The sequence below is a fragment of the Nyctereutes procyonoides genome, unplaced genomic scaffold, assembly GCF_905146905.1.
Source record: "Nyctereutes procyonoides isolate TBG_1078 unplaced genomic scaffold, NYPRO_anot_genome, whole genome shotgun sequence".
NCBI classification, from domain to species: domain Eukaryota; kingdom Metazoa; phylum Chordata; class Mammalia; order Carnivora; family Canidae; genus Nyctereutes; species Nyctereutes procyonoides.
In genome coordinates this window covers 15392668-15418086 of record NW_026575034.1, presented here as the reverse complement: position 1 = coordinate 15418086, position 25419 = coordinate 15392668, and the positions used below count along the sequence as shown (strand labels likewise).

At 39.9% G+C, this 25419-nt stretch overlaps 1 protein-coding gene across 5 annotated transcripts in view; it reads left to right on the top strand.

The window, feature by feature from the left end:
• The window catches only part of MICAL2 (microtubule associated monooxygenase, calponin and LIM domain containing 2), a 223669-nt gene that overhangs the window by 173007 nt on the left and 25243 nt on the right, over positions 1–25419 (top strand). For all 5 annotated transcript variants that reach the window (XM_055317601.1, XM_055317599.1, XM_055317600.1 and 2 more), the window contains 3 exons: positions 17275–17390; positions 22009–22101; positions 24804–24897. In XM_055317601.1, coding sequence (XP_055173576.1) covers positions 17275–17390; positions 22009–22101; positions 24804–24897 — 303 coding nt within the window. The remainder of the gene's footprint in view (positions 1–17274; positions 17391–22008; positions 22102–24803; positions 24898–25419) is intronic.

The following is a 25419-nucleotide window of genomic DNA, read 5'->3' as shown; positions in this document are numbered from 1 at the left end:
AAATGACACGTCAGATAAAGGGCTAGTATCCAAAACCTGTAAAGAACTTCTCAAACTCAACACTCAAAAACCAAAGAATCCAATCAAGAAATTGGCAAAAGACATGAACAGACATTTCTCCAAGGAAGACATACAAATGGCTGACAGACACATGAAAAAATGCTGCACATCACTTGGCATCATGGATATACAAATCGAAACCACAGTGAGATACCACCTCACACCAGTCAGAATGGTTAAAATGAACAAGACAAGAAACAACAACTGCTGATGAGGATGTGGAGAAAGGAGAACCCTCTTGCACTGTTGGTGGGAATGCAAGCTGGTGCAGCCACTCTGGAAGTCAGTATGCAGGTTCCTCAAGAAGTTGAAAATAGAGCTACCCTATGACCCAGCAATTGCACTACTGGGTATTTACCCCAAAGCTACCAATGTAGTGATCCAAAGGGGCACCTGCATCCCGATGTTCATAGCAGCAAGGTTCACAAGAGCCAAACCATGGAATGCCATCAACGATGAGTGGATACATTTATATACATTGAAATACTAGTCAGCCATTAAAAGAAATGAAATCTTGCTATTTGTGACAATGTGAATGGAACTATAGAGTGTTATGCTAAGTGAAATAAGTCGGTCAGAGAAAGAGAGTTATCATGTGATCTTACTCATATGTGGAATTTAAGAAACAAAAAGCAGAGGATAATAGAGGAAGAGAGGAAAAAATAAGACAAGATGAAATCAGAGAGGGAGACAAACCGTAAGAACCTCTTAATCATAGGAAACAAACTGAGCATTGCTGGAGGGGAGAGACATGAGGGGATGAGGTAACTGCGTGATAGTCATTAAAGAGGGCAAGGAGGGCATGTAATGTAATGAGCACGGGGTATTATATAAGACTGACAAATCACTGACCTCTAACTCTAAAACCAATAATACTTTATATGTTAATTAACTGAAATTAAATTAAAAAATAAATAAAAGTAAAAAATAATGATTCTACCAATGTACATACACTACAGCAGGAAATGAGAGCTCTCCTTGACTTCTGTCTTTGAAACACTTGACAGTCTCAGTTTTGTTTTGTTTTGGGTTTTGATGTCACCATTTTTTCTGGAAGTGTCTCATTATTGTTTTTAACCTGCATTAACATGCTCATGTTGCACTACTTTTCTGGTGCTTATTTAGATATTCCCTTGTAAAGTCTCTATTCAAGTCTTTTTGCCTATGCTTCTATGTATAGACAGCTCTTTCCTTATTGATTTGTAATCTATGTAGATTCTAGAAATAAGTCCTCTCTATCAATATATGTATTATATCTTCTCCCACTCCCGGGCTCACTTTTTACTCTTTAAAGATGAAATATTAACAATAAACTTCTATTAATAAATGCAAGTACTTATTTTAATGCAGCCACATTTTTCAATATTTTCCCTTATTGCTGGTTTTCATGCAGGTGATGAGACCTTTCCCTACTCTGAAACCAAAAAGATGTTCTATGTTACTTCCTAGAACTGTGCCATCTGATATGGTAGCCATTATTTCACAACTGAGATGTGAGTAGTGTGAGTGAGGGACTGAATTTTTATTTTAATATTAATAAATTTAAATTTAAACACTGAATCAATAGAAAATGTTCTTCTATTAAACACAACTTTTGGGACACCTGTGTGGCTCAGCGGTTGAGCACCTGCCTTCAGCCCAGGGTGTGATCCTGGAGTCCCGGATCGAGTCCCATGTCGGGCTCCCTGCATAGAGCCTGCTTCTCCCTCTGCCTGTGTCTCTGCCTCTCTCTGTGTCTCTCATGAATAAATAAATAAAATATTTTAAAAAAAATAAACACAACTTTTTGCTTTTTGAATTACGTTTTACTTTAACCATTAAAAATGTGTCACCTAAACAGGAACATGTAAAACATGTACCAGATTCTGAAGACTTAGTATGAATGAAATAATGTAAAATATCTCAATGATTTGTGTATGACTACATATTGAAATGATAATATTTTTTACTTTGGATGCTATGTGAAAAATATGATTAAAACTAATTGCATCTGTTTCTTTTTACACTTTTTTAAAAAAGATTTTATTTATTTACTTATGAGAGACACACACAGAGAGAGAGAGAGAGGCAGAGACACAGGCAGAGGGAGAAGCAGGCTTCATGCTGGGAGCGTGACATGGGACTTGATCCTAGGTCTCCAGGATCACGCCCTGGGCTAAAGGTGGCGCTAAACCGCTGAGCTACCTGGGCTGCCCTCTTTTTACACTTTTTTAATGTGGCTACTAGAAAATTTTAAGTTACGTGTATGGCTCATATTATATTTCTATTGGACAACAGTTATGGAGGTTTTATTATTTTACCTTTCACAAGTTAGTCTACTACCAAACTAGGATAGATTTTTGTTTATTCTGTGAAGGAGAGTAAAGTTTTATATATATTTTTTTATGTTTTCCACTTGATTCAACAACATTCATTAAAAAGGTCTTTAAAGGCCCTGCCCCCCTCCTTGCACTCTTCATTGCTGTAACATTCTGTCATAAATTAGGCAAGTCTGTTTTTGGACTTTCTATCCTATTCCACTGATTGGCTTGTCCTTGTACTTGAATCACACTGTTTTCATTAAATGTTTTTATAATAAATAAATCTTCACAGCCTGGAATAGACCTTCTACTTGGTTCTTTTTCAAGACTGTCTTGGCCATTCTTGGCATTTTGCATTCCCATGTGACTTCCAGAATCAATTAATCAATTTCCACAAGAATATTTTCTGAACGTTTGATTGGGAATACATGGAATCTATAGATAAATCCTGAGAGAATTTAACATCTTTGCAACACTGAGTCTTCAAATCCATGGACATGATACCTCCCTGAGGTCTTCTTCAATTTCTGTCCATGTTTTGTGATTGTAGTGATCTTGCACAATTTTCATTAGATATATTCCCTGGTATTCAATTTTTTGGTGCAGTTATAAATGTTAGTCTTTAATTGATTAATTTACAGACATTTGATAGCTTTAAAATATTGAGTCTTCTGATCTAAGAATATATAATACACCTCTATTTAACCAGAGTTCCTGAAATTTAGATCTAAATCCTTTATCAGATATTTATTTGCAAGTATTTTCTCCTAGTTAGTGGATCATCTTTTTATTTTCATCACATCTTCCAAAGGATAGTTTGAAGAAGTCAAACTTACTAATTTTTCTCTTTTATAATTTGAGTTGTATTTAGGAAATCTTTGCTGGACCCAAAGTCACTAAGACTGTCTCCTATGTTTTCTCCCAGAACTTCTACAGTTTTTAGCTTTCAGGATTAGATCTATAATCCAATTCTGATTACTTTTTATGGTGAATAAAAGTCAAGGTTTTTTTTTTTTAATCTATAGATATCTCATTGTCAGCACAACTTGTAAGAAGACTGTTCTTTCCCAATTGGGTTATTCTGGCCCCTTTACAAATAATCAATTGACTATATATGTGTGGGTATATCTCTGTTCTCTTTAATCTGTTCATTGATTTATATAATAATCAATACTAATAACATGTACTCTTGGTTATTGTAGCTTTAGAGTATGTCTGGAAAACAGGTAGTGGGAATCATCCAGTTTTGTTCTTAAGAATTGTTTTGACTAGTTTACATCTTTTTGTGTTTCCTTTTAAATTTTAAAATGAGCTTGTCAATTTCTACCAATTAAGCCTACTAGAATTTTGATTGGGACTGTTTTTCATCTATAAATCAACTTGGGAAGAATTGACAACTATGGAGTCTTTCTGTCCATGATAATGGAATATCTATTTATCTAGGTTTTCTTTTATTTCTCTTAGGGAGTTTGCAGTGTATAGGTTCGGCCTATATTTTATTAAATGTATCCCTGAAGTATTTCATTTTGTTGTAGTTGCTATTATAAATGGAATAGCTTTCTTCATTTTGATTCTCAGTTGCTCATTGTTGATATATAGAAACACAGTTGACCTTTTATATTGTCCTTGCTAAACTCACTTATTATGCTAGGAGGTTTTTATGGAATTTCCTACATAAATAATCACATTGTCTACGAATATAGTTTAACATCTTTCCTTTCCAGTTTGTATACCTTTTTATTTAACTTTCTTGCCTTAGCGTCCTTCCTAGGATTGCCTATACAATGCTAAATAGAAATGTTAATAACGTACATCACTGTCTTTTTGTCCCAATAATGGAGGGACTATGTTTCACTACTGAATATATTGTTTGCTGTAGATTTTTAAGATAGGTACCCTTTATTGTATTGAAGACAATTCCTTCAATTCTTGGCTTACTGTGACTTTTTATAATGAATAATAATAAATTTAATCAAATGGGTTTTTTAGTTTAATAAAAATGTACTGAAGTACATTGGATTTTTTTGTACAGATTTGAAAATGTTATGCCATTATCATGTTCTTGGAGTAAACTCAAATTGATTATAATGTATTATCTTTTTATGTATCACTATATTGGATTTCTTAATTGTTTTTAGTAGTTTGCAGCTATGTTCATGAGAGTTATGGGCCTGAAATATTCCTTCTTGCAATATTCTTATCAGGTTTTGGATTCAAATTTATGCTAGCCGTGTAACACTAGTTGGGAAGTGTTCCATCTTTTCCTATTCTCTGGAAGAGGGTCTGTATGTTTGTTTAACACTGGTGTTTGTGTTTCAAACATTTGAACACAAGTGAAGTCTCTAGCCTAGCATTTTCTTTGTAGGGTGGTTTTTAATTGTGGATTCAATTTAATAGATATGTAAGTATTAAGATTTTCTATTTCTTCTTATGTCAGTTCTGGTAAATCATGAATGAATTTGTCATTTTATCTAAATGAATTTGTCCATTTTATCTAAATTTTCAAATTTATTGTCATAAAATAGTTTGTATAATAGTTTTCCTTAATACTCTGTAGGATTTTTCATCCTCAATATTGGTAATTTGTGTTTTCTGTCTCTTTTTTCTTAACTACTCTTCTTAGAAGTCATCAGTGTCATACGTTTTTGAAGAACCAATTTTTTTGCTTCATTAATTTACTATTTTATTTCTGCTTTGTTTTTAATTATCTCTCATAATCTGTTCTTGATTATTTTCTTTATTTTAGTTTCTTTAGATTAAATCATTGGTTCTTTTTCTATCTTCTTAAAATAGATCTTAGGGCATTAATTCTCAATTTTTCTTTTGCACAGTGTATACATTGAAAGCTCTAAATTTCCATCAAATCACTACTTTAGCTACATCCTAGTTATGTTATAATGCCAGATTGTTATCCTATGAGCTTCAATTTACTTTTATTTTGTCCTTGATCCATTGGTTCTCAGAAAAATATTGCCTAATTTCTACTCATTTTGAGATTTTCTGGTTGTATTTTATATTATTGATTTTTAGCTTAATCTCACTATTGTCAGAAGACATACAATGTATATTCCTTTCTTTATGGCTCTGCATAGCACCAATTTAGCAAATATTCCACGTACTCCAGAAAAGGATATATATTCTCTAGTTACTAGCAATATTATTCTATATATACTTACCAATCAGGTCAAATGTATTAGTAGTGTTTGCTCAAATCTTTTATGTCCTTTCAGTGATTGTCACCTATACTTCGGACAAACTGGCTATAAATAGAGGCTTCCACAACCCCCTCCTTGGGTTCAGTAATTTTCTAGAATGGAACAAACTTAGAGAAATACTTACTTATGTTATAATACTTATATTACATATTTTATATTATAAAGGATAAAATAAAAGATGCAGATGAACAGCCTGAACAAGAGATGCATAGAGCAAGTCTTGGAAGTCTTGAGCACAGGAGTTTCTATCTGCATGTACCACCTCCCTGTGTGTGGGTGTGTTCACTAACCCAGGAGCTTTCTTGACCCTGTACTTTAGATATTTTTATGGAGACTTTATCACATAGGTATGACTGATTATTATTTTCCAGCCCCTTATCTATCTCCAGAGGATTGGAGGTAGAACTGAAAGTTCCAAGCTCCAGTCATGGCTTGGTCTCCCTAATGACCACCCATCTTCCAGGAGCTCACCAAGAGTCACTTCATTAGAACAAAAGGTGCTTCTACCATGGGAAATTTCAAGACACTTGGAAACTCTTCACTCAGGAATGGCAAGCATTTTAGGAGCTCTGTTCCAGGACTGGAGTCAAAGACCAAATATTGATGGGAATGGGGACAGAGACCAAATTATATATTTTTTGTTATTTCACACTACCCTACACTAAATAGTTGATTATCTTTTAAAGAAGTTAAAAACCAAAAAGGAAATTATTTTATATTTACCATTTCTGGAGTTCTTTATTCCATGTGTTGTTATATTCCTTCTGCTACAGAAGTTTTTTTAAATTTAAATTCAGTTAGCCAAAATATAGTTCATCATTAGTTTCAGATGTAGTTTTCAGTAATTCATCAGTTGCCTATAACACCCAGGGCTCTTCACATCATGTGCCCTCCTTAATGCCCATCATGCAATTATCCATCCCCCCACCCACCTCCTCTCTAGCACCCCTTAGTTTGTTTTTTTTTTAAATTTTTTTAAAATCTTTTATTTATGATAGTCACAGAGAGAGAGAGAGGGGCAGAGACACAGGCAGAGGGAGAAGCAGGCTCCATGCACCGGGAGCCTGACGTGGGATTCGATCTGGGGTCTCCAGGATCGCGCCCTGGGCCAAAGGCAGGCGCCAAACCGCTGCGCCACCCAGGGATCCCCTTAGTTTGTTTTTATAGTCAAGAATCTCTCATGGTTTTTCTCCCTCTCTGATGACTCCTCTTCAGTGTTCCATCCCTTACCCTATGATCCTCTGCACTGTTTCTTATATTCCACATTTGAGTGAAACCATATGAAAATTGTCTTTCTCTGTTTGGCTTATTTCACTCAGCATAATACCCTCTAGTTCCATCCACGTCATTGTAAATGGTAAGAATTCATCCTTTCTGATGGCTGAGTAATATTCCATATATGTATATGTATACGTATATATGTGATATATGTATCACATCTTCTGTATCCACTCATCATTGATGGCTATCTCAGCTCTTTCCATGGTTCAGCTCTTGTGAACCTTGCTGCTATGAACATCGGGATGCAGGTGCCCCTTTGGATCACTACATTGGTAGCTTTGGGGTAAATACCCAGTAGTGCAACTGCTGGGTCATAGGGTAGCTCTATTTTCAACTTCTTGAGGAACCTGCATACTGACTTCCAGAGTAGCTGCACCAGCTTGCATTCCCACCAACAGTGCAAGAGGGTTCTCCTTTCTCCACATCCTCATCAGCAGTTGTTGTTTCTTGTCTTGTTCATTTTAACCATTCTGACTGGTGTGAGGTGGTATCTCACTGTGGTTTCGATTTGTATATCCATGATGCCAAGTGATGTGCAGCATTTTTTCATGTGTCTGTCAGCCATTTGTATGTCTTCCTTGGAGAAATGTCTGTTCATGTCTTTTGCCAATTTCTTGATTGGATTCTTTGTTTTTTTTTTAATGTTTTATTTATTAATTTATTTATTCATAGAGAGAGAGAGGCCGAGACACCGGCAGAGGGAGAAGCAGGCTCCATGCAGAGAGACTGACTTGGGACTCCATCCAGGGTCTCCAGGATCACGCCCTGGGCTGCAGGCGGCGCTAAACCACTGCACCACCGGGGCTGCCCTGGATTCTTTGTTTTTTGAGTGTTGAGTTTGAGAAGTTCTTTACAGGTTTTGGATACTAGCCCTTTATCTGATGTGTCATTTGCAAATATCTTCTCCCACTCTTTTGGTTGTCTTTTGGTTTTGTTGACCATTTCCTTCGCTGTGCAGAAGCTTTTTATCTTGATGAAGTCTCAATAGTTCATTTTTGCCTTTGTTTCCCTTGCCTTTGGAGACGTGTCTAGCAAGAAGTTGCTGTGGCCGAGGTCACAGAGGTTGCTGCCTGTGTTCTCCTCTAGGGTTTTGATGGATTCCTGTCTCACCTTTAGGTCTTTCATCCATGTTGAGTCTAATTTTTGTGTATGGTGTGAGAAAATGGTCCAGTTTCATTCCTCCGCATGTGGCTGTCCAATTTTCCTAACACCATTTATTGAAGAGACTGTCCTTTTTCCATTGGTATTCTTTCCTGCTTTGTTGAAGATTCTATGTTCTCTGTTCTGTTCCATTGATTTCTGTGTCTGTTTTTGTGCCAGTACATACTGTCTTGATGACCACAGTTCTGTAATAGAGTCTGAAGTCTGAAATTGTGATGTCCCCAGTTTTGGTTTTTCTTTTTCAACATTCCTTTTGCTATCCAGAGTATTTTCTGTTTCCAAAAAGTTTTAGAATTATTTATTCTGGCTCTATGAAAAAAGTTGATGGTATTTTGATAGGGATTGCATAGATTGCTCTAGGAAGCATAGACATTTTAATAATGTTTGTTCTTCCAATCCATGAGCATGGAATGGTTTTTCCATTGCTTTGTGTCTTCCTCAATTTCTTTTCTTTCTTTTTTTTTTTTCTTCCTCAATTTCTTTTGTGAGTGTTCTATGGTTTTCTGAGTACAGAACCTTTGCCTCTTTGGTTAGGTTTATTCCGAGGTATCTTATGATTTGGGGTGCAATTATAAGTGGGATTGATCCCTTAATTTCTTTTCTTCTGTCTCATTGCTTGTATATAGAAATACAACTGATTTTTCTACATCGATTTTATACCTGCCACATTGTTGAGTTGCTGGATAAGTTCTAGCAGTTTTGGGGTGGAGTCTTTGGAGTTTTCCATTAGAGTATCATGTCATCTGCAAAGAGTGAGAATTTGACTTCTTTGCCAAGGGTAAAAAAAAAAATTCTTTAAATGCCCTTTTTATTTCTGTTGTCTGATTGCCGAGGCTAGGACTTCTAGTACTATGTTGAACAACACTGGTGAGAATGGACATCCCTTTTGTGTGTCCGTCCTTATGGGAAAAGCTCTCAGTTTTTCCCCATCGAGAATGATATTTTCTATGGGCTTTTCATAGATGGCTTTTAGGATACTGAGGTATGTTCCCTTTATCCCAAGCTGTGGAGAATTTTAATCAAGAAAGAATGCTTTATTTTGCCAAATGCTTTTTCTGCATCAGTTGAGAGGATCATATGGTTCTTGACCTTTCTTTTATTAATGTGATGTATCACATTGATTGATTTGTGAATGTTGAACCACCCTTGCAGCCCAGAAATAGACCCTGCTTGGTCATGGTAAATAATCCTTTTAATGTACTGTTAGATCCTGTTGACTAGTATCTTGGTATTTTGACATCTATGTTCACCAGAGATATTGATCTGTTAATTCTCCTTTTTGTTGGGATCTTTGTCTGGTTTGGGGATCAAGGTAATGCTGGTCTCATAGAAGGAGTTTGGAAGTTTTCTTTTCATTTCTATTTTTTGAAACAGATTCAGTAGAATAGGTATTATTTCTTCCTTAAATGTTTGGTAGAATTCATCTAGGAAGCCATCTGGCCCTGGACTCTTGTTTTTTGGGAGATTTCTGATCACTAATTCAATTTCCTTGCTGGTTATGGGTCTGTTCAGATTTTCTATTTTTTCCTCTTTCAGTTTTGGTAGTTTATAAGTTTCAAGGAATGCATCCATTTCTTCCAGACTGCCTAATTTGTTGTCATATAATTGCTCAGAATATGTTCTTAAAATTGTATTTCCTCAGTGTTGGTCATGATCTCTCCTCTTTAATTCATGATTTTATTCATTTAGGTCCTCTCTCTTTTCTTTTTGATAAATCTGCTAGGGGTTTATTGATTTTATTGTCTCAATGGACCACCTTCTAGTTTCATTGATCTGTTCTTCTGTTCTGGCTTCTGTTTCATGAAGTTCTTTTTTTTAATATTTTATTTATTTCAGAGATAACGCATGCATACATGGAGGTGGGGAGGGGAGGCAGAGGGAGAAGCAGACTCCCCACTGAGCAGGGAGCCCAATGTGGGACTCGATCCCAGGACCTTGGGATCATGACCTGAGCCAAAGGCAGACGCTCAACCAACTGAGCCACCCAGGCGCCCTGTTTCATGAAGTTCTGTTCTAATCTCTATTATTTCTCATCTCCTGTGTGGTTTAGGCTTTATTTGCTTTCTTTCTCTAGTTCCTTTAGGTGTAAGGTAAGATTGTGTATATGAGATTTTTCTAATTTTTTGAGAGAGGCTTGTATTGCAATGTACTTCCCTCTTAGGACTGCCTTTGCTGTATCTCAAAGGTTTTGGACAGTTGTGTTTTCATTTTCATTAGTTTCCATAATTTTTAAAAAGTCTTCTTTAATCTCCTGGTTGACTCATTCATTTTTCAGTAGGATGCTCTTTAACCTCCAAGTGTTTGAGTTCCTTCCAAATTTCCTCTTGTGATTGAGTTCAAGTTTTAAAGCACTGTGGTCGGAAAATATACAGGGCATAATCCCAATCTTTTGGCATCAGTTGAGACCTGATTTGTGACCCAGTATGTTTGATATAATTGGCTTCTCCCAAATTAGAAGCATAGATATTTTTTAATTGTTATATCTTCTTGTTGGGTAGACCCTTGAAATACGATATAGTGTAACTCTTCCTCTCTTACTACAATCTTTGGTTTAAAATCTAATTTGTCTAATATGAGGATTGCTGCACCAGCTTTAAGGTCCATTAGCATGATAAATGGTTCTCCACCCCCTCATTTTCAGTCTGGAGGTGTCTTTAGGTCTAAAATAAATCTCTTGTAGACAGCATATGGGTGAGTCTTGCTTTTTTATCCAATCTGAAACCCTGTGTCTTTTTATTGGAGCAGTTAGCCCATTACATTCAGAGTAATTATTGAAAGATATGAATTTAATGTCATTGTATTACTTGTAAAGTACTTGTTTCTATAGATTATCTCTGTTTCTTTCTGGTTTATGTTACTCTTGGGTTCTCTCTTCATTTATAGGATCCCCCTTAATATTTGTTGCTTGGTGGTAACATATTCTTTCAGTCTCTCCTGGAAGTTCTTTATCTCTCCTTCCATTCTGAATTAGAGCCTTGCTGGATAAAGTATTCTTGTCTGCATATTTTCCTCATTTAGCACCCTGATATATCATGGTAGTCCTTTCTGGCCTACCAAGTCTCTATGGATAGGTCTGATACCAGTCTAATGTTCCTACTCCTGTAGGTTAGGAACCTCTTGTCTCAAGCTGCTTTCAGGATTTTCTCTTTATCTCTGCAATTTGCAAGCTTCACTATTATATGTCAGGGTGTTGATTTATTTTTATTGATTTTGGGAAGGGTCCTCTCTACCTCTTAGACATGAATGCCTATTTCCTTCCTCAGGATAGGGAAGTGCTCAGCTATGATTTGCTCAAATATAGCTTCTAGCCCTCTCTCTCTTTATTCTCCTTTGGGCATTTCAGTAATTCTGATATTGTTTCATTTTATGGCATCACTGATTTCTCAAAGCCTCCCTTCATGATCTACTGGTTGTTTTTCTCTCTTTTCCTCAGCTTCCTTCCTTTCCATCAACTTGTCTCCTATGTCACTTACTCTCTTGTGCCTCATTTACCCTAGCTGTTAGAGCGTCCAATTTAGACTGCATCTTTGTTAGAGCATTTTATATTTCAGCCTAATTCAATCTCATTTCTGCACTAAGAGATTCTTTATTGTCTTTTATGCTTTTTTTCAAGCCCAGCTAGTAAACTTTATAGTTGTTATCCTGAATTCCAACATTTTACTTAAATCCATATCGATTAGATCTGTGGCAGAGTGTTACCTCTGGTTCTTTCCTTTCTCATAAATTCCTCCTTCTGGTCATTTTTCTCAGAGAAGAATGGATGAATGAATGAGCACTATTAAAAATATCAACCATGACCTAAGTGAAATACACACTAGACAAATCTGAAGAGGTCAAACACCAGAAGAGAAAAAAAAAAAAGAAAAAGAAAGAAAATAGGGAAAGAAAAAAAAAGGGAGGAAGAGAGAATATAATCTCACAGAGTGGACAAAACAGGGTGATCCATTTGGTCCTGAGTGTATTTTGACCTGTGTGTTAGAAGACACTAAATCCCAAAATTGTAAAGAAAGCAAAGCTTATATATACAAAAGTAAAACTAAATAGAGTTGAAGGAAACCAAAATGAAGAGTATTTCTATAAAATGTAAATGTAAAAATGAAAGTTAAAAAAAGACTTAAAAACAAAGAGTTCCATTAGAAACAACAAATACCCACCATTTGCTTCGACGTGGATGGAACTGGAGGGTATTATGCTGAGTGAAATAAGTCAATTGGAGAAGGACAAACATTATATGGTCTGATTCATTTGGGGAATATAAAAAATAGTGAAAGAGAATAAAGGGGAAAGGAGAAAAAATGAGTGGGAAATGTCAGAGAGGGAGACAGAACATGAGAGACTCCTAACTCTGGGAAACGAACTAGGGGTGGTGGAAGGGGAGTTGGGCGGGGGGTGGGGGTGACTGTGTGACGGGCACTGAGGGGGGCACTTGATGGGATGAGCACTGGGTGTTATTCTATATGTTGGCAAATTGAACACCAATAAAAAATAAATTTATAAAAAAAGAGTTGTTAAAATAAGAAACTAATTGAAAGGGAAAAAAAGAAAAAGAAATGGAATTTTTTAAACTAAAAGATTAATCAATTATGAGAAAAAACCTTGAATTCTATATACTATTTTCCCTGAGCACTGAAGTTTTATAGTCCTGTGTGGTTCATAAGCTTGCTGTTCTTCTGTTCTTCCAGTTGGTCTTCTCGGGGAGGGGCCTGCAGTGATGATTCTCAGGTGTCTGTGCCTGGGTGCAGTTGTGCCAGGAGACCAGGCTCAGTGTAAGATGATTTTGGTTGCTCTGTGTGGCTTGTGTTCCCTGCAGGGTTTCCTCACCCCTTTAGAGGATCAAAATAAAAATGACTGGCCCCAGTCTCCATCCCCAGAGCCATAGATTGTGGTCCCCTCTCTTAAGTAAACCCTTAGAGATAAGTGGTCCTCACTTTTGTGTGTGCCACAGTCTGCAGACTCCTTTTGAGGGAAGGCAGAGGGTCTGGTGTTTCTGTACTTGTAGCACCCTGACACGGAGAGTGGTCACCCAGTTGATTGTGCACCCACTCCACCCCTCTCAGGGAAAGGTGGAGGGTCCCCACATTCCTGTCCTTTGCAGAGTCCCCACTTAGAGACCAATTACTCGATCGGGCTATGGCTCACTGTTTATGGCAAAGTGAGCTGAGAGCCCCCTCCAGGACTCGTTGACTGTAACCAGGTTCCCAGCTCCAACACTTGGGAACTCTACTGGCTCAGGCACCCCCATTGTTTCTGTGAATCTGGGAATCCTGACACCAGACTGTCTCACCTAGAATTCTGCTCTGTTTCACCACGTGAGCACCTTTCAGGCAGCAATGTTTGTCTCTGGAGCAGATTTTTAAGAGTTCTGACTTTGCCCTCCAGAGCTGTATCTGGCTTACAGAGCTATTACTTCCCTCCCCCACCATTTATCTTTAGATATCTCCCCTCAGAATCACTGCTCTGAACATCCTACCTTGCAAAAAGCGGTCACTTTTCTATTTGCAGAGTTCCAGGTATTCTTGTCTTACATATTGGGTTGAATTCATGAGTGTTCAGAATGATTTGATGGTTATTTAGCTAAATTCAAGGGACCAGATGAAGCAAGGTCCCCTACTCTGCTGCCATCTTGCCTCCCCCTTATCCTGCTATGGAGCTTCTTTTGACATTTTTCTTATGTATGTCTACTAACAACAAATTATCCTAAAGCCTTTATTTTTTTCTTCATTTTGAAAAGATCATTTCACTGGATATAGAAATAGGCAGGCTTTTCTTTCAACATTTTAATGATATTTAATTACCTCTTGGTTTATTTAGGTTCCAATGAGCTATCCATGGACATTCTTATCTTTGTTTCTCTGTATATATTATATCATTTTTCTTGGTCTGCTTTTTAAGATTTTATCTCTATCTCTGGTTTTCAGCAAATTTATTATCATGAGCCTTGCTATGATTTTCTTTACATTCACCTTGCTTGTGGTTTATTGAGCTTCTTGGAACTGTGGATTTATAATTTTCATTAAATTTGTATGATTTTCATTAATATTATGTCACTGACTTTTTCTATTCCCACTACCTCCTGACACTCCAATGATATGTATTTTAGAATACCTCATATTATCCCACAGATCACTGAAATTCTGTTCAGTTTTTCCATATTTTTTCCCTCTGCATTTCATTTTGGATAATTTCTATTGTGGTTATTTGATTTCATAGACTATTTTCCTGTGTAATATTTAATCTACTATTAAGCTGATCCAGTGAAATTTTCATCTCAGATTTTGTAGTTTTCATTTATATAGGTTCCATTTAATTCTTTTTTGATATTTTTTTACGTCCTCATTCTATTCATGCTGTCTTTTTTAAATACTTGAGCACATTTTTAAAATCCTTGTCTGCTGATTGCATTATCTCTGACTCTACTTTTATTAACTGATTTTTCTCTTGATGATCAGCTCATTGTCCTGCTCTTTTGCATATCTAGTAATTGCTTCCTGGCTGCTAAAGTTGGTGACTATTCCGTTGTAGGGTGTCTAGACTTTGTTTCCTTGTTTAAAGAGTGTTGTATATGCAGTAAAAATGTTTGGCAGACAGTATAACTTGAAGATGAATTTGTTTCTTTCAAGATTGTTTTTAAGCTTATTTGGGGCTTGTTTTTAACCTTTACTTAGGGCTAATTTATTCATATTAGTAAAGTAAAGACTAGTAAGTAAAGTAAGATTAGTAAAGTAAGACTCTTCTGTGGCCTCTATTCTAATGCCCCCTAAGTTAGTTTTACCCTAGCTAGGTGGAACTTGAGTATTTCCCAATCCTGTAAATAGCTTTAGAGATTATTTACCCTGTAACTTCCCAACAGTCACTGGTCCAACTTCATGCAGTTTCTCTGTATGCATCTAAAGTTTACTATTAAGCAATAAATTCAAGGGGACTTCTGTGCTTATTCTGTGGTTTTTTTTCTGTATAGCTCTCTACTCTGCAGCAGTCTCCCTGACACATTCCAGCTGCCTACCCTCACTCCAACTCTGATCTGTTTTTTCAACTCAATGAACCTGCTATGTTCTGCTTAGCTTCTTCCTACCTGCACTGTGGCCTGAAAAGTGCCTCAAGGCCGGAAGTTAGTGTGATTGTAGGACTTCATTTGCTTCTGTTCTTACCTTTATCACAGTTCTGTACTGCCTGTTGTCCAAGATCTGGAAACAGCTGTTTCATATATTGTGTCCTGACTTCTTGTGCTTTGTGGTAGATCAGTCCCAGAATCAGTCATCCCATTATAGTCAGAGTGGAGCAATGCTGCCAAGTATTTTTTTTTTTTAACTTTGCAATTGAAAAGCAAACTTCTGGAATCAGTGGCTCTGTGGTGGAAGAGCATAAAGGGGAAGAGATTCAGAGGTAACTATATAAATTTATGTAACATTTGCCAGAAGTTTAAGCAATGCATTATATTCAGAAATATTTTCTTCTTGATTTCAAAATTGGAACTATTAAATTTATTTTGGGAAGTTTCTACTTTAGGTTCTATACTTCTGTACGATGAATGTTAATTAGATGGTTTCGTGAATATTGCAGTATTATTGATTTGGATCAATGATGATGATGGGGCAGTTGCTCCTGCTACTGATAATGACGACAACAAGATTTATTTAGGCACCTCCAATGAACCAGGCACTGTGTCAGGCTCTTTCCATCAGTTCCCTTTACTCTCCCACTAGAGGGCTGCACAGTAGAAGTTATGAGCTACAGAAACTCAGGGAGGTGATGTTAGTTCCTCCGGCTCACACACTAAGGAGTGAACACTCCATGACTACATTACTCCGTAGTGACCTAGTAGCTAGAGCCGGAGGACAATCTGAGCTCGCCTCAAATGGTGCCTCCTTCCACTACTCTGTTGCCCTCTGATGCTCTCTTCACCTGAGTTTTCCCATCTGGCACATTGTAGTGGAAAACAGCTAACTCTTTCCCTAGGGAGGCTGTGCTATTATATAGATGTTTTGCATTATTTTGCTTTGAATAAATAACATATAACATATAACATATAGCACTATATGTAAATGTGCTCCTGGAGGTTAAAATTGCATTTATTTTTTAAAGCTTGGCCTATCCCACTGGGATAAATAGTTGAAAATAAGGGGGAGGAAAAGGCAGGCTGGAGAGAATGTGAGTCACATGGAATTGCTCCTTCTTCCCCCTTCCTGCCCAACACATACTCCTGTTAGGATATAAGCTGCCATGGCAGAGGAAAGAGTCGTACATTTCCTATCATGGAGTCCTCACTGGTTCTGATAGTCAGCGTCCAGAGTGGATTAATCCAGACATTACTCATTAACTCTGCATCAGGATGATGTGCAGGGGCAGATGTTCTTGCTGAGAAGAATAAAAGCCTCCTGTAGCACCTGGAAGACTTTAGCACACACGGTCCCCAGCCAGATCACAAAGAGATTCTAGTGAACATGGGCCCTTTGCTGCCTCTAACCATCTACCTCTTGTTCAGAGGTTGGCATATCTCCTGGACTTCAGCTCTCCCATGGGCCCTGCATTGTTGAGCCCTCCCTATCTTCAATTGCCTTTCCTGGCATTTGAATCATCACTTCGATGATGTGATAATATCTGCAAGTTGGGAAAATAAAAGTGGCATTTGTTTAGCCATAATTAATGAAATATTTATGTTGCATGAGACTATGTGATAAAACCTTAGGCTTAGAGTCCTTTTGCTTCTGATTACATTTGGGATTTTTTTTTCTATGACCAGACATTCTGACGCCAGCTCTTTTACACTGAGCAGATGTCATGTAGTAAAAATGGGTGCCAGATGCTGTGAGCCACAGAAGGGCGATTTGTTTAAGAGCTGGCTCTGACTTTTTTGCATTCAATTACTCTGCAGAACAAACCTTACACGAGCATTTAGGTAACTCAGCTAACTTCAGACAAGCATTTTAATAATAGATTTCATCTCTGAATGCATTCTAACCAACACACCATATAAATGGTGTTTAAGGAATTAATTGATTTCTGCATAATACCTTTTTTTTTTAATATGAAAGGAGAGCTGCAAAGCTTTTGGCAGGGACCCAGAAATGTAATTAACGTGGAGGGCCAAATTTTCAGTTGCCCTTAGGTACTGCCTCTTCCGACTCACGGCAGGTGCAGTGAGGGAAGGGCAGGGAGGAAGGGAATGACGGTAAGAAGGGAGGAGGGAGATGCAGTTTGGGGTCACGAGGCAGGAAAAGAAGCTGGGGTTTCAGTGAGTTCTTCTGTTCCCATTTCAGGTCCCCGACACATCCCCATCCAAACGCAGGTGACAGGGGCCACCTCTTCTACCTCTAACACCAGCATCTCCTCTGCAGATGAAGATTTTCATCCCCAACCTTCCTTGCGGTCAAAGGTAACTACACTTGGCAAACCAAAGAGGGCCTTGGCTTGTGGGGGCCATTTACCATCCGGATTTCAGACCCAATGTGGAGTCCAGCTGCAGTGGTTTCGTTAGGAGGATCACGTTTCATTGCATCTGACAGCAACCGCTTTTTACCTGGAACACCCTAAGAATTATCTTTTTTTAAAAAAAAACTTTTAGAAGCTCGCCTTTCTTAGAGACTCCAATTGGCAGAAAAAAAAAAACAGACATATTTACTTAAAATCATTTGGTGACTGCAGCTCTTAAAGTGGGTTTAATACGTGGTCCAACAAGCAAACCATCGAAAAAATTACAACAAGCAGATGCATATTTCCCTGAGGGAAACACAGCTTCATTTAAGAAGCACTAGAGGCAGATTGCATGGAAAATGTTATGTTTATTCTAATCAGAAATATGAAATGAACCATGCAGTTGCATCTAGACACGGATACTCCAAGGGTCCCTGCTGTGGAAGGAGGGACTAGCTGCGTGCTGGCTAGGGAGATGGCTGTTCTCTTTGGTCCATGAATGTATTTCTGGAAAACACTTTAAACAATTCCCATACCCGTAGATTTAAAAGTGCAAACACCGTTATATGTCTTTAAATGTGTGTGTGTCATATACGTGAAGACACATCCCATGACCAAATCTCACTGTTGTTTTCTCTATCCACCGGGGCTAGAACATTTTCACTGGGACCGAGGGATGAATGGTTGGACCTAAAATGCTTCCCGGGAGAACAGAGAAGCAGTTCACTGTGCTAACAGTGTTTATTTTTTGGAGCAGTGAGGATCTGAGGAGAAAGGGAACCAAATTTATTTACTTAGACTCAACTTTTCCATGTCTGGCATTAGGAACTTTGGCGTCATCTCAAATCACTCAGGGGTTCCAGCTCCCCACGGCCCAGCTTAGAGCAAGGCAGGAGGGGCCTGGGACATGGCATGAAAGAGAGAGAGAGTGTGTGTGTGTGTGAGAGAGAGAGAGACAGAGACAGAAAAAGAGGAGGAGGAAGGGAGCGAGGGAAGGAGCGAGGAGGGAAGGATTGCAAATGAAAGAGAATATGTATGGGTTTCTCATTTCTAACTATGGGCATCTCTGATTGGTTCAGTATTCAGCACAAATGAATTTGGTGTGTGATGTTGATTCCTGGGGTTTCTTTGCTGTCCCCTCATCCCTTTAAGTGACCTTGAGTTAAGTGTGTATTCATTAGAATACAGACATTCATCAGCCATTCAAACAGCCACTCCAACACTCATGGGGAATAAGAAAATGGAATGGCCCAAATGCATCAGGGAGCAAGACCATAAGATCTAGGGCGAGCTGTGCAAGTAGCTCCTTGTCCTCCTGCTGGCCCAGAACAGAGCCTGTCAGCACTTAAGCTTGCAGCGTGGAAAAGCTTGCCTGCTTCACCTGGCCTCTGACCACTCTTACAGGAAGGGAAGCTGACCAAAAGGATATTTCTTTCCTACTCCCCACAGGCTCACCCTGAAACAACAAGGGTTTTCCCCCCTCTGGTTTCATCTCTTCTGCTCCATACAGGTGTGTCCCCAGCCCTTTGGCACAGAGCCCAGGTCAGCTCAAATGAACCTTTGTGCAGGAAACTGGAGACAGGATGTGAACACTCCACCCCTTCCATTTGCTTTGGCCCTCCCCACCACCACTCCTCCCAAAGCCATGCCTGGACCTGGGAGACCAGGGCAGGCACTCGTCCTCGGTCCTGCCAGCCCTCTCCCTCTCTCTGTCCTTTGTCTTTTCCTTCCTTGTCCGGAGTCTCTTTCCTTGCCTCTCTGTGCTGTCATTGCCACTTTTGAGGATATAAGGACTGGGACATCATAAGACTAGATGAGCATTTGTGAATAAATCATCCTTCTTTTCTGTGTCAATATATTTTAATAAAAGGCAATAGTGATTTTCTTTCCTCCTCCAGGTCCTAGTTCACTAACTCTTGATAAAGCAGTAGGGTTTTGGCAGCTGAGCTGTTGGAAGTGTTAAGATGGGGTGATGCTGCCAAGGCATCCCCCCCTTGAAATGATATTAAATGGTCTTAATTTAAGGGGAAACCTTGACATTCCTACAAGGCAGGGGTTTTTGACATGCCTTCACAGTATTGGGTCTAGGAAAGGCTGTGTAGACCAGCTGAAGACGTGGATGCTGGATTCAGGCTACTTGGGCTTAACTCCTGGCTCTACCAATTACTAATTGTGCCATCTTGGCCAAGTTATGTAACTCCAAGGTTTGATTGACTTATCTGTACTCTAAGTGTAATGTGAGGAATAAATGAGCTGGTACATGTGAAGTAATCAGTGTAATATCTGCCATACAGCATTCAGGATGTGCTGGGGCTTATTAGATAAATTAATATAATGGAAGCTCAAGAGATACTTGTGAGTCTATAGATTGAATTAGAAAGTCTCTGGGCACCAGCTACCAGTAATCTCCACCATGCCCTCCTGCCCTAACCTTTCCAGAAAGGTCCCGCCTATTTAATGGTGAGCTTCCTACCCTCCCTCCCTCACCAAATGGCCCAGACCCTCTGTTCAGAATGGCTGACAGTAAATCAGGAGGTTATCTCATAAAAATAGAGATGATATGATATGGAATAAGTTTGAGATCAGAAAGCTAAAATTTCCTTCCAAGGATGAAATAAATCTTTAAGATTCTAGATCCTAAGGAGCATTCTAGAAAAATGAAATTTCATCATTAAGATAAATGTTTTCACTGATGACCCGTAGATACTCTGAAGTATCAAAGCTGGCTGCTTTCCTGAGGAGCATGATGGTCTCTCCATCCATAGCCATGGAATGGGTGACTGAATGACCAGGATCCACGAGTTCCTGGAAATGCACACACTTTTCAGGCATAACCTCTGACCTCTGTCATGGGCCTGAATTCCTCTGGCAGTACCTAGGTTAGGCCTATTAATCCATCCTTCCCTTGTGGATTTATACTCCCTTTAATGACCAAACATCCAGTTCAACCACAGATACTGAATGCCCAGGCACCAGACTAGCTGTAACAATGTTTTAATTCCATATTTGTTTCTGTCAGCATTAAAAAGAATTCTTCAGCATGCTCTAATCTTAATCCTAATATGTAGAAAGTGAAAGAGTACACAGCAAGAAGACAAACTCACAGTAAAACTAGCCCAATTTGAACATTTACTTGTATACATAGGACGTAGATATATGTGTATATTATATACAATTATATACACATGCACACATATATGAAAAGTACCTGATTTTATTCTATTATGATCATGCTAATTTATAATATGATAATCTGATAATCATGCCACTAATAATAAAAATCATAGTATTTATGTATTTATCCCATATTTTTTTTCAAGTATTCTATGAAGGGCATGACCCACATTCTCTCAATTAATTCTTATCACAGTCTCCATAAGGTAGCATTAAACCATTTTCATCACTTTGAAGTTCAGAAAGTTGTGTGGCATGCTGAAACTCACACAGCTTGGCTGGGATTTGATGCCAATTCTGCATGGCTCCGGGGCCCAGTGCTCTACCAGTATTCTCTGCTGTCTCTCCTACCAGAAGTGTCTCCTCTGCTTTCCAATATGTGGATGTGGCCACACTGTTACTTTTCCTTTCTCTGGTGTTTAAAACCTGGAAGTTGGGATCCCTGGGTGGCGCAGCGGTTTGGCGCCTGCCTTTGGCCCAGGGCGTGATCCTGGAGACCCGGGATCGAATCCCACATCGGGCTCCCGGTGCCTGGAGCCTGCTTCTCCCTCTGCCTATGTCTCTGCCTCTCTCTCTCTCACTGTGTGCCTATCATAAATAAATAAAAAATTAAAAAAAAAAAATAAAACCTGGAAGTGACACCATCAAGATCTACATCTATTTTCAATGCATCCATTTTGAGTGTTCTGGATTTTACAAGCCCGGGCATACACAAAACCCAGTGACAATGATGACATATTTGCGCAAGCAAAGTGAAGTAGGGAAGGGAAGCAATCTTTTGCCTACCTCAAGCCCAGAAACACTTGTATCTGGATTATTTAGACACATTCCTCTATTCCCAGGTTTAATTAGGCAATGTAGACCCACCTGAGGATTGTTTAAAGATATTAAATTGTTTTTATGGTGTGTGTGTTTATGTGTAAGTGTGTGTGTTTCCCACCACCCAGGCTCATCCTTAGAGCTATGGTAGCATCTATGTAGAGTGTAGTTTTTGTGTTATTCTTTTCCTCAAGTGAACCAAATCAATTCTCTATAAAGCCACTCCCACTTTTACATCTACATATATACCACTCCCAACCCCAAACACACACACCAGTTTCCCAATCCAGCACCTACTAGCCACATGTGGCTATTTAAATTTATATTTGAGTTTATTAAAATGAAATTTCAATTTCTTATTCATGCTAGCCTCATTTCAAATGTCCAATAGCCACATGTGGCTAGTGGCTTACATATTTTAGCACAGATATATGACATTTCCATCATTGCTGGAAGTTCTATTGGACATCATTGTTCTAGAAGCTACACAGTGGTTTGGTTGGAGAAAGCAGAAGCCTGTGTCATTATTTTGCAGATTTTAACCTCATTTTTCTCAGATACAATTTTTCTTCTCTTGGTCTTTGTAGGAGAGGAAGACCCTTAGAAGAAGAAGGAAACTGGAGAAAGCAACAAAACAATTGGTTAAGCAAGAAGAATTGAAAAGACTTCATAAAGCTCAGGTCAGAAAACAAACTTGACTTGAGTGAGTGAGCCTGGCATCTGGGACCTGGGAATTGGGTTGGAAAGCCCTTGGAAGTCTGTATTGTGTTAGGGGAGACGGGCTGGGGAAGGTCAGTCTCTCTTCTCTGAATGACCAGATTCATTCTAAAGGCTCTAACTCAATCCCTGGTGGGACCATGGGGCCTGAAGAGCGTAGGTGTTGAGCTGGCCCACTCCCAACTGCCTTTCCATCTGCAAACATGTGTCCTGCAAGTGAGCCTGGAATGACAGCCAACACATGGCCTTGGGAACCATCCCAAGCCCTGACTGCCACATGGCAGTGGCCTTAGTCTTATCCTCTGTGAGGATACAACTTTCTCCTGACGTCCTGACAGTGCCCCTGCTGAACAGACAATCTATTAGGAGCTGTTTCTATTCCAAGGTTAGTCAAAAACATAAGCAGCTAGCATTTCAGTATAGATTCCCAGTCTTGATTGTTAGCACTAAACATTTCTGCCTGAATTGGTCTGTCCACGTCTGTCACAGGCAGACAAAGGATGCAGAAAGTCAAGGCATTCTCCACCTCCCTGAGGACCCCAGATGTAACCTTGAAGAATAGCAGCGTTTTAGGACCGAAGGACTAGAATGACCATTCATATTCATGCAGTGTTCCCTTCTGTTCCTTTCTGTAGTTACTTCCTTTTTCTGGCCATGTAGTCCTCCTGAGGAAGGAAGCCGCTTCACCTGAACTCCTTTACTCTTCACAGTGACAAGGGAGCCACCACTTTCACCTAGCGGACGGGGAAAATACCCACAAAGTCCCTCTGTCCCCTCTCAACTTCTGAAACAGATTTCCTTGTGAGAATGAGATAAGTCTTGGTGATATGGATTGACCGACTGGCCATCCTCCTCCTTATGGTCTCCCTCCAGATCACAGGTGGTGATGAGAACCATGATAGCCTTTGGTGGCCTCATGTGTTGGCACTCACAGCGGCCCTAAGTCTTCAAGATTTTCATCCTTGGTTTGAAGGAATGACCACTGTATAGCCTGTTCAGCGGCCATAACAACATAGCGCACAATATGTGACTTAAACAACAGGAATTCATTTCTCATAGTTCTGGAGGCTGGAAACCCAGGATCAAAGTGCCTTCAGGATTGGTTTCTGGTGCAGCCTCTCCTCCTGACCTGTAGACACTGCCTTCTTTCTGTGCCCAGGCAGAGAGAAAGAGAGAGATGTCTCTTGTGTCACTTCCTCTGCCCATCAGGTCACCAGTCCTACAGCATTAGGGGCCCACCCTTATGATCTCATTTAACCTTAACTACTTCCTTAAAGGCCCTATCTCTAAATACAGCTACATTGGGGGTTAGGGCTTCAATATATGAATTTGGGGGAGCGGAAACAATTCAGTCTGTAGCAACCATATAGCCATCAATGCATGACAGTCATAAAGTCATTTAAATTCCATTAGTTATTCTACATCATGCCATCAAGAGATGGATTAATAAAAATACAATTGTCTTTAGAAGAGAGGCAGAGGGCATGAAATTACAACAGTGTTACATAGATTTCCCGTCCATTTCAGATTTTGCATTAAAGACTGGGACATAAAAACTCTTAGCTGGGATGAGAAGAGCCAGGCGGCTGCTCAGGCCCGACCCCTGTTCACGTCTCTTCACAGGGTAGGAGGTACTTCAGTGATTGTACTCTGATTCCAGGGGAGACCAGGAAGATGTGGAGTTAAGGAGGAGAGGGGGTGAGAGGTGCAGGGAGGTGAGGGAGGGAAGACAGGCACTTTCTACCTGCCTAGACAGCTGCCAGCTGTACCTGTTTGGCCAGGTGCAAAGTCTGTTCTGCCCGAGATGTGTCTTCTGGCAGCATGCTGTTTAAAAGCAGAGGAAATTAATGGGGAACAGAAAGTGTACATGGGAAAGGCTTTCCCCTAATCTTTCTTCCTGGTACAGGCAAGAGAGAAATAGCCAGTAGGGAAACTAAGTACATAAAAGCAAACCCAGTCATGACCCCAAATGTTAACAGGTGCTGATTGTAAGTCTAGGGAGGGTGTGAGGTGGTCCCTTAATGGGATCAACACCTTGGGTCTTGTCTTAATAATCTGCTAGGAACAACCACTGTGCACTTCCACATAAGGAGGCCCCTGGGTGTTAGCCCTGTGGTCCACTGAAAGAAAAGTTCTAAGCTATATGGCTAGGACGGGAGCTGGACACATGGAGCAAGGCACGGCAAGCCCCAGGAATTGGCCCGGGGTCTCCGGCTCCAGACCAACTTCTCAGGAGGTAGTTGCTGGCTCTTCTTGGGAAAGTGGACCATGACTGTGCTCTGTTTGCCCCTAGAACCTCATTCTAGTTTGAGTAGTAGCTGCTGCTCTGTGGACGCTATGGCCAGTTGGAGGCCAAGGCTCAGAGGAGTCTGGGAGCCATGAGAACCACCTCTGGAGCCCGGCATCCTCTGCCCAAGGGCACGTCTGGTCATAGAGGACTCTTTTCGTGTCTATTCAGGGGCAGATTGAGCTTCCATACAGACTCTTTGCTTTATGTTTTCACACTGATGGAGGGAAATGTCAAGGTCTAGTTATCTGGGAATTCAGAGGTCCTTACCCAAGGAGGGACACCGTAAGGGACAAGGGCTCCTTCCTCTTCATCGACCCCCTCCTGTGACGCGGCGCCTCCAGAGCCCCAGTGTGACACACAATCCTGGCATTGCAGGCCATCCAGAGGCAGCTGGAGGAGGTGGAGGAGCAGCAGAGGGCCTCCGAGATCCAAGGTGTGAGGCTGGAGAAGGCGCTGAGAGGGGAAACAGGTAGGCAGCCCCGCAGATCGGAGAAGTGGGTGCGGGCCCCGTCTTTGGTCCAAAAATAGTGCCCATCTAACCCTGCTGTCACTGTGTGGAACCCATAGCAGGACCTGGGGCGCCAGGTCCACAGCTGCTTCACATTTCCCAAATCAAACCGATGGTCCAGGGTGAAATTCCTAAGGAACTGGTCAGCCTGTGGGCCTTCTCACTGGTTTTCTGGCCTGCCCAGTCTCACTTCTGCAAGTGTGGATGTTCTTTGCAAGCCAGGGGTTATGAGAAATTCAGGATAACAGTTTGGGTGCTCAGGCAATGTTGGTAGTGAGTCAAAGCCCAGGGAGGGACTCAACGTCCTTGTTTCTCCCTTTCCTAGTTGTGTATCTCTGGCCGGTCATGTTCTAAACTTCTATGACTTTTTGTTTTCTCCTCTAAAATGGAGGTATTTGTGGTTTCCTTTAGAACTGATATAAAGAAGGATGCCTGGGTAGCTCAGTGGTTGAGCATCTGCCTTCAGCTCAGGGCATGATCCCA